This window comes from Rhinopithecus bieti, unplaced genomic scaffold (genome assembly GCF_001698545.2).
Source record: "Rhinopithecus bieti isolate Rb0 unplaced genomic scaffold, ASM169854v2 scaffold_34281, whole genome shotgun sequence".
Taxonomy (NCBI): Eukaryota; Metazoa; Chordata; class Mammalia; order Primates; family Cercopithecidae; genus Rhinopithecus; species Rhinopithecus bieti.
The window spans coordinates 1436783-1446771 of record NW_016814762.1 but is presented as its reverse complement, the minus strand read 5'-3'; the positions used below and the strand labels follow the sequence as shown (position 1 = coordinate 1446771).

The window sequence follows — 9989 nt, the reverse complement described above, 5'->3', positions numbered from 1 at the left end:
AAAAAAAAAAAAAAAAAAAAAAAAAAAAAAAAAAGTCTAAATGTCTACATTCTTACTTCCCTTATTGTGTAAGAATGACAAATGGTTGGGTTTTTTGTTTGTTTTTGCTTTTTTTTCTCTTGAGCCTCTCTCTAGTGACCTGGGTAGTTTGCACGGTTTGCCTGGAAACCACAGTCCCCCAATCTCTGCCAGAACCCCCCATGTGGCCACTGTCCTCAGACAGCTCCTGGAGCTTGTGGATAAGCACTGGAATGGCTCTGGCTCCCTCCTCCTGAACAAGAAGTTTCTTGGTGAGTGAATGCATTCTCTGTCCCTAGAGAGGAGCTGGACTTTGCCTCTGCTCTGTGTTCTGCTAAAAACCACTTAGCCCACTTCACTTGCAAGGAAAGTTGTTCTCATGATCACATCCTAAAACATCTCAGAAACACCATAGTTAACAAATCTGCATTTTTCTCATATTCTTCTTCATTATTTTTTAAAAGCAGCACCTTTTCTAATTGTTTTGTAACGATTGTTTTGTTCCTCCTGTGAATATTTGGTAGTCTTTGGTAATATATAGAGTAACCAGATATGTAAATTAATGACTATATTAATTTTTTTAAAGATTTTGTGATCCTTGGGAAAGTGCCAATAATGAATACAACAGAAATTGGGTTTGATCATCAGAGTTTTGAGATGACTGTTAGAATGTTATGATTTGAAAAACTCGAATGAGTAAATGACCTGGACTCTCTTTAGGGTTCGTTTTTTAGAAACAAGGGAGAAAACAGTTTTGCAAATGTTGGCATCATGCATTTATTTGTTGTTATTTTCTGTTTGATCCTTAACATGTTTATTGGCTATTTAATAGAAGAATAATTAAGGAAATTTTGTTGGTGGTAAAAGTTTAAGTAAAAACTAGAAACTTGGCTGGGTACGGTGACTAATGCCTGTAATCCCAGCACTTTGGTAGGCCGAGGTGGGTGGATCATGAGGTCAGGAGTTGGAGACCAGCCTGGCCAACATGATGAGATCCCATCCTTACTAAAAATACACAAATTAGCTGGGCATGGTGGTGTGCACCTGTAATCCCAGCTACTTGGGAGGCTGAGGTAGGAGAGTTGCTTGAACCTGGGAGGTGGAGTTTGCAGTGAGCCAAGATTGTGCCATGGCACTCCAGCCTGGGCAACAGAGCAAGACTCTGTCTCGGAAAAAAACAAACAAACGAAAAAAAACAAAAAAACTAGAAACTTGAAAGTGGTTTGGGGTTAAAAAAAACTTTTTAAAAAATGTCTAAAGGGATATCCAGAAGAAGAAATCCTAACACAGTTATTTTCCTTCTCATGTTGACCTATTGCTCCCATTTGTAGGAAATTATCCCCAGGACCACTAATCAATGACTAAGGAATCATGCACTCACAAGGGGCTGCTGTTGTTTCTCCACAGAGGATGTAGGATATAATTTCTTGTCCTCTTAAAAACACCTCTTTCTGCCACTTACTAAGTTCTGGTAAAAAGGAGATACTAGATTACCCTATTTGATCCAGAGAGCTTGTAGTTACTGACTAGGAATGCTGTGCTTTAGCTTTTAAGATTGGCCTGTGTGCCCATCCTGAATTTTTGGCAGGTCCTGCCCGAGATTTGCTTCTGTCTTTGGTAGTCCCGGCTCCTTCTCAGCCGAGGTGTCGCTCACATCCTGAAGACACGACGAAAGCCTTCTGCAGGAGGGAGCTTGAACTGAAGGAGGCTGCGCAGCTGGTCCCTAATGACATGGTATGCCCCTCTCATCTCCCTTTAGAAAAGGACAGAGCAGCAGGACTACAACATCTCTGTGCCCTAATGATCAGCATCACCATGAACACCTAACCAAAATATGGAAAAAGTCTGGGCACAGCAGGAATACAAAACTTGCTAGGACAGGGACAACTTGGAGGTTCTGCAGGGCTGACTCCGTCATCCTAACCCTAATCCAAAAATTCTAAAGAAAGACTTGAAATGAGAAGAAACAAACAAAAATTCCAAAAAACTCTAGGTGGAAATGTTTAGGATAATGTTCTTGAAGGTTATGGTTTGATCCCAGTGAATGTATCTCGGATTGTCTTTCCTCTCTTCTAAGGGAGCTGAGAGCCCTGAACCAGGGGCCAGGGGCCGGGGACCATTCTAGAGCATCAGCCTGCTGGCTCTAGGAGAAGAGGAAGCAACTCGTATCCTCATGTTTTTTTCCTTTTTCTCTTCTCTTCTCTTCTCTTCTCTTCTCTTTTCTTTTCGTAAGGCAGAGTCTTGCTCTGTTACCCAGCCTCGAGTGCAGTGGCACAATCTCGGCTCACTGCAGCCTCTGCCTCCCGGGTTCAAGCAATTCTCCCTGCCTCAGCCTCCCGAGTAGCTGGGATTACAGGTACCCACCACCACACCCGGCTAATTTTTGTATTTGTAGAGACGGGGTTTCGCCATGTTGGCGGAGGTGGTCTCAAACTCCTGACCTTAGGTGATCCGCCCACCTTAGCCTCCCAAAGTGCTGGGATTACAGGCATGAGCCACTGTATCTAGCCAGGCTTTTTCTTTCTTTCTTTCTTTTTTTTTTTTTTTTTTGAGATGGAGTCTCACTCTGTCGCCAGGCTGGAGTGCAATGGTGCGATCTTGGCTCACTGCAATCTCTGCCTCCCAGGTTCAAGCGATTCTCCTGCCACAGCCTCCCAAGTTGCTGGGACTATAGGCACACGCCACCATGCCCAGCTAATTTTTGTATTTTTAGTAGAGACGGGGTTTCACCATGTTGGCCAGAATGGTCTTGATCTCTTGACCTCATGATCCGCCTGCCTCAGCCTCCCAACGTGCCGAGATTACAGGCGTGAGCCACTGCACCCTGCCTCAGCCGCCTTTTCTTAACGTTAGAGGATTTTCAAACACCAAGTTCAGTTCTAGAAACTTTAGATAGATGATAGATGACTAAGAATGCTGGCCACTTGTCAAAATGACCATTTGTTCTGCAAGAGTAGTAGATAACTCATAAGAAAGATTGCTAGTCCATGTAATAAATTTGTTTACTCTATTTGAGCTGTATTTACCAATGAATTAAAATTCTGGTGAGAAAAAGATGCTGACTTCCAATCATTTTATCACTAAATAGAGGAAAAGATCTTCCAGTTCTCTAAACACACCTCAGCATGTCAGATTCTTTTATTTTTTATTTTTTGAGATGGATTCTCACTCTGTCGCCCGGGCTGGAGTGCAATGGCGCTATCTCAGCTCACTGCAACCTCTGCCTCCCAGATTCAAGCAATTCTCCTGTCTCAGCCTCCCGAGTAGCTGGGGTTACGGGCACACACCACCATGCCCAGCTAATTTTTTGTATTTTAGTAGAGACGGGGTTTCACCGTGTTGCCCAGGCTGGTCTCGATCTCCTGAGCTCAGGCAATCCACCCACCTCAGCCAAAGTGCTATGATTACAGGCGTGAGCCATCACATCCAACCTAGAATGTCAGATTCTTAATGTATTTGTATTTTGTTTTCTAATCTAAAGGAGAGTTTGAAGCAAAAACTGGTCAGAGTACTGGAGGAAAACCTCATTTTGTCAGAAAAAATTCAACAGTTGGAGGAAGGTGCTGCTATCTCAATTGTGAGTGGGCAACAATCACATACTTATGGTAAGTTGAGGAAAGCCATGATATATGGGGCCTCGCAAGACAACTGTTTGTTTATAGATGACCAATTTAGTAACCTTCATCATGTTAGCTCACGTGGCTGCCTTTGGCCTACTTGGTCATCCGTTTTCCTGGCAGTTAACAGAAACAATCATCTTGCCTCAGAGAATTGTAATGCAGGTGGCTTGAGTTACCAGATGAAGCTCTTGTCAGCGGAAAGCGTGTTAAAATATTACTATTGCCATTAATTTTGAGAATGACACATGCTTTTGTGATTTTAACACTAAGAACATGTTCTTTATAGAAAGTTTGGAAAATACAAGGAAAATATAACCCCATGATCCAGCAATAACTTCCATTCGTGTTTTTGGTATATTTTCTTCTACCTCACTTCTCTGTATGTTTTTAACTCCAAATTAAAAATTGTGGATGGGCAGGTGCAGTGGCTCACACCTATAATCCCAGCACTTTGGGAGGACAAAGCAGGAGGATTGACTGAGTCCAGGAGTCTGAGACCAGTCTGGGAAACATAGAACCCGTCTCTACAAAAAATAAGAACTTAGCCAGGTATGGTGGTGTGGACCTGTAGAGCCAAAGAGGCTGAGGCAGAAGGATCACTTGAGCCCAGTAGTTCAAGGTTAGAGTAAGCCTTGATCATGCCACTGCAATCCAGCCTGGGCAAGTGAGACACCCTGTCTCAAGAAAAATAATAATAAAAATAGGCCAGGTGCGGTGGCTCATTCCTGTAATTCCAGCACTTTGGGAGGCCAAGGTGGGCGGATCACTTGAGCTCAGGAGTTCAAGACCAGCCTGGCCAACATGGTGAAACCCTGTCTCTACTAAAAATACAAAAATTAGCTGGGCTTGGTGACAGGTGCCTGTAATCCCAGCTACTCAGGAGGCTGAGGTAGGAGAATTGCTTGAACCCAGGAGGCAGAGGTTGCAGTGAGCTGAGCACTCCAGCCTGGGCAACAGAGCAAGACTCCCTCTCAAATAATAATAATAATAAATAATAATAAAACTGTGTCCTGGTTTTAAAAAAATAATTTACATATAATTAGATGCACACATTTTAAGTTTGATCTCAATCAAAATACAGAACATTTCTAGAAAGTTTCTTCATACCTTTTTGTAGTCAGTTTCCCCTACTCTTGACCTCAAATAATCACAGACCTGATTTCTACATCCTAATGTTATTAATTTCATAGTATAGGCATTTCTACAATATCACAAGAATATACCATATTTATCTATTTAGTCCTCTAGTTGTTTTTATAATGGTTATATATTTAGAATAAAATGATTTTAAATTATTTCTAAACATTCAAAAGAAAGACCTGAAATGAAAGAAAAGACCCTAGAATCAAATGCTTTTCTGAGATTAACCTTCTTCCCTTTTGATGGAGCTGAGAGCCCTAATATTTAATATTTATACTATTATAAATAATACTGCTATTAATGTCTGTGTACAGAAATCTTTGTGTACATTTCAGACTATTTTCCTAGGAGACAGTCCTAGAAGTAGAATTAGTGAGTCAAAGGATGGGATATTTTTGAGGCTTTTGTTACATAAATCACTTCCAAGAAAGTTGTTTCAGTTTACACCCACCTCAGCAGTGTACTTGAATACCCCTTTCACTCCACTCTGCCGACACTGGGCATTTTTTCAAAATTTGCCATTGTGATAAGTGAAAAATAATATCCTATTTAAGTCTTAATTGTACTACTTTATATTATCAGCATAGTTTAGGTCAGTATTTTAGATACAGTTTGCCCTTGACAGACTAGCTCAGCACCCCTAACAAATTATGGGTACATGGATTTATAGGAGGAACTTGATTTCGAAGTTCTGCTATGGAAGCACTGAATTTCCATTGTTGAATCTCGGCTCTAAATAAATAAATAAATAATTCTCAGCACTATCTGATACTCACAAGCCTGAATAATTAAGATATCAGTCTCCACTTACCTACTTTGAAATTAAAAGTAGGTATTTGTCCACTAGATACTTACTTTCATTCAGCCAGGAGACCCAGTATAGTATTTTGGCTTACTGGTGATAAACAAGCTTTTGTGGCCTTGTTTTTCACCTTCTAGAACCCTCTTACTCAAGATGTGATCCACATTAGTATCACCTGGGAGCTTGCTAAACAAGGGGGGGCCTCACCTCAGGCCTACTGCATTAGAATATATTTTTAGCAAGATCCCCAGGTGATTTGTAAGCATATTAAAGTTTAAGGCTGGGCGCAGTGGCTCACGCTTGTAATCCCAACTCTTTGGGAGGCTGAGGCGGTTGGATCACCTGAGGTCAGGAGTTCGAGACCGGCCTGGCCAACATGGTGAAACCCCATCTCTACTAAAAATACAAAAATTAGCAGGGCGTGGTGGCATGTGCCTATAATCCCAGCTACTCGGGAGGCTGAGGCAGGAGAATTGCTTGAACCTAGGAGGTGGAGGTTGCAGTGAGCTGAGATCAAGCCATTGCACTCCAGCCTGGGCAACAAGAGCGAAACTCCGCCTCAGAAAAAAAAAAAAAAAAAAGTTTAAGAAGCACTATTATAGAAAATTGGCATCATTACAACCAGAGTTCCTGTTCTTTTAACTCCTTATTATTGCAGGTAATGGTAGCATATTGGGGAAGCTAGGTATGAGTGTCTTAGCCACAAATTCAGTTTCTACAAGTATTAATTGAGTTATTACTATGTGCCTGACACCATTCTAGATGTTTCCATGTACTACGTAGGGAGTGAAGGATGTACAAAACAAACTAAAATGGAGAATATGGGTTGAGACCCAATATCTATTGACTGCCTATGCTAAGTGAGGGTAGGTGTCTCACTGAATCCTCATAACAGTGCTAAGGAGCAAGGTTATTAGCTCTAATAAAAGTCAGAAAAATGAACCAACACATGCAATATTAAGTGGCTGGATTTTAACTCAGATCTGTTGCCAACCCCTGTATTCTTACCACCTTATCTCCTATATTCAAGTAAGGAAATGGAGTATGAAGTTGGGTGCCATGGGGCCCCCAGTTCTCAAGATGTCCATCTGAATACTTATATTCTGCTCAAAGACTAGCAGCTTGGAATCCTTTTCACCCCTGGCTACTGTGCCCTTTGTAGATGATCTTCTGCACAAAAACCAACAGCTGACCATGCAGGTGGCTTGCCTGAACCAGGAGCTTGCCCAGCTGAAAAAGCTGGAGGAGACAGTTGCCATTCTCCATGAAAGTCAGAGGTAGGAGAGGGTCTATCTAGCTTGCTTCTAGAAGCAGATATTTACTCCTTTTGTCTCCTTTGTTTTGCTTGGAAAGTTAATATCTATGCACTTTGCAAATGAACTCCATTCTGTGTGTAAACCTCCTGTATCTGGCCAGTTAGCTCAGGGATCATAAAAATTACTGCTTCCCAGGACACATCAGGGACTAATCGTCTTTGTTGGCATTGGTGGATTGCAACACCTCGATAATTAGCTTCTCACTGGATCTGATGGGACCTTTGTTTGGGTCAGTTAACTTTTCTGGGAGGTCAGTACATACCCCTAAAATCGGCCATCTGGCTCCTCTGGAAAATGCCTGCTGTTGGTCACAGAAGACATCAAGAGCACTTGGCAGGGAGTGATGGGGAAGAACCCAAAGTGTGTTGTTTCCTTCAGAGGAGCTCAACAGCATCAGTCCTTAAAGAACAGCACCCCCGGCCAAGTGTGGTGGCTCACGCCTGTAATCCCAGCACTTTGGGAGGCCAAGGCAGGCGGATCATGAGGTCAAGAGATTGAGACTGTCCTGGCCAACATGGTGAAACTCCGTCTCTACTAAAAATACAAAAATCAGCTGGGCGTGGTGGCGCACGCCTGTAGTCCCAGCTACTGGGGAGGCTGAGACAGGAGAATCACTTGAACTCAGGAGATGGAGGTAGCAGCAAGCCGAGATCGTGCCATTGCACTCCAGCCTGTTGACAGAGCGAGACTCTGTCTCAAAAAAAAAAAAAAAAAAAGCACCCCCAGGATACAGGCCAGGCAAAAAAAAATTAGAAGAGACCTCAAGACTATGGCTACATTTAGAGAAGTCCTTCAGATTTTGGCTTGCCGATAATATACATTTACGAGGACTTTTGCTGCAGTTTAAATATAAGCACTCCATCCCCAAACCTTCAACCTCCTACTTCACTTCCTGATTTTCATTTGGTTAGCTTTATATTCGGAGGATTAGACCCAGAACCATTCTGGATTTGTCTGAAAAGCTTTTCATTATAATTATTTCAAACATTACAAAAGTAAAGAAAATAGCATAATACGGTTCTCAAACTTGGGTATGCCTCCAAATTAACTCAAAGGGCGTGTTGAAATGCAAATTACTGGGCCTTATCCCACAGTTTTTAAGTCAGCAGGTCTGGGTTGGGAACTGAACATCTGCATTTCTAATTAGCTGCTGGGTGATGCTATTGCTGCTGGTCTGGGGACCACACTTTGAAAACATTAGGATATATTGCTTTAGTGATGTACAGTCAAAATACTCTCTTTTAAATTAACCAGAAATAATCCTTCTGAAACCATACAGGTTCACTTGTTTTATTTTGCCTTGAATTCTTAGGGAATTTTTAAAATAATTTTGATTTAATCTTGTTTTCATAATTATGTAAAACATTTACACAGTCCCAATGTCAACTTATAGAGTTATTTTATAGAAATAAGATAAATCCGGAAAAATCCAGCTTCCTTTCCTGTCTTTGCTGTCCTTTCCTTCCCTCCCACCATCCTGCTATTGTAGGTGTGGGTGTATATTTGTATTCCCCCATTATTACATAAGAAGACACAGTGTTGCTTTAACATTTCATCTTGAAAATCCATTCATAGTGATGTATAGAGTTAGTTCTCATTCCTTTTTCTAACTGCATAGTGCTCAGTTGTGTGGATGATATACCACTTATTTAATTAGTCCTCTATTGATGGACATTTAGTTTAACATATTTTGCCATTAAAAATAGTGCTATAATGAGTAGTATCGTGCATACATTTTTTTTTTTTGACCAGTGTGTGGATGGCTTTTAACATTAGATGGTAATACAGGCCAGGTGCGGTGGCTCGAGCCTGTAATCCGAGCACTTTGGAAGGCCGAGGCAGGTGGATCACTTGAGGTCAGGAGTTTGAGACCAACCTGGCCAACGTGGTGAAACCTTGTCTATACTAAAAATACAAAATTAACTGGGTGTGGTGGTGCACACCTGTAATCCCAGCTACTTGGGAGTCTGAGGCAGGAGAATTGCTTGAATCTGGGAGGCGGAGGTTGCAGTGAGCCAAGATCCTGCCATTGCACTCTAGCCTGGGCAACAAAAGTGAAACTCTGTCTCAAAAAAAAAAAAAAAAAAAATTAGATGGTAATACAGAGTTCAATGCAGCCACTACTAGCACCATTAGTGAATTGTAGTGGCAGGATAGAAGTAGATGTTACGATTTGGGGTAGAAATTAGAGGCCTGATCAGGTGCCAGTGACCCAAGGCTTCTACTTACCGCATCATCAAAGTGCTTTGGAGAGAACAGAACAACCGCTAGCTATATATAAAATGGGAAATGTATTATTGCTTCAGTAAGTCTGGAACATAATCAAACAGAATTGTAATGAAGAAACTGTGGGTCTGCTTTTAAAATAACTCAATCATAAATTGGACAGTTCCTTCTATTTAAAGATGTGACTTCATTTCACATTTGTCTTTGGGAAACATTTTGGGTCTGCATGGTATCTCTTGCTTTTATGATTTCCTGACTGCCTTTTTCCCCCGGGCCTCAGATCCCTGGTGGTAACTAATGAGTATCTGCTGCAGCAGCTGAATAAGGAGCCAAAAGGTTATTCTGGGAAAGCGCTCCTGCCTCCTGAGAAGGGTCATCATCTGGGGAGATCATCGCCCTTTGGGAAAAGCACATTGTCTTCCTCCTCACCAGTGGCACATGACACCGGTCAGTATCTAATACAGAGCGTCTCGGATGCTGCCCCAGAGCCTGGCTTATGGAGCTAGCATGGAACTCACACCACAGCTTCCCTGGTCCACAGAGGCTCTCACCACCATTGCCACCAGTATGGTGGTATGTACTCACAAAGATTAAGAAAGAAATGTATTCTGATTAGATTGTATTGGTCCTTCTTTTTATTTCTCTATTTATCTCCCCCTATTGAGTCATTCTTTCCTTCTGCCCACAGAAATAGTTGGCACTTAGTCCCAGCTATTGTATAGACATTGCATGGAGACATTTGGCTGAAAATGTTGAAAGGAATAAAAACACTAGACATTTTTCCCCTATGTCATTTGAAACTGTGTGATAGAAAGTTAAAAAAGAACATCCGCCAGATTCATCAAACAGGGTTTGATTACCTCCTGC

General features: G+C 41.8%; 1 protein-coding gene across 4 annotated transcripts in view; it reads left to right on the top strand.

The window, feature by feature from the left end:
* Positions 1 to 9739, top strand: part of LRRC36 (leucine rich repeat containing 36) — a 59147-nt gene extending 49408 nt beyond the window's left edge. Inside the window, exons 10-14 of one of the 4 annotated variants that reach the window (XM_017852300.1) lie at positions 125 to 290; positions 1607 to 1752; positions 3500 to 3623; positions 6743 to 6857; positions 9403 to 9739. In XM_017852300.1, coding sequence (XP_017707789.1) covers positions 125 to 290; positions 1607 to 1752; positions 3500 to 3623; positions 6743 to 6857; positions 9403 to 9628 — 777 coding nt within the window. In that variant the 3' untranslated portion in view covers positions 9629 to 9739. The remainder of the gene's footprint in view (positions 1 to 124; positions 291 to 1606; positions 1753 to 3499; positions 3624 to 6742; positions 6858 to 9402) is intronic. The other 3 variants (XM_017852303.1, XM_017852302.1, XM_017852301.1) reach the window with 3 other exon arrangements.
* Positions 9740 to 9989: the final 250 nt, after the last annotated feature.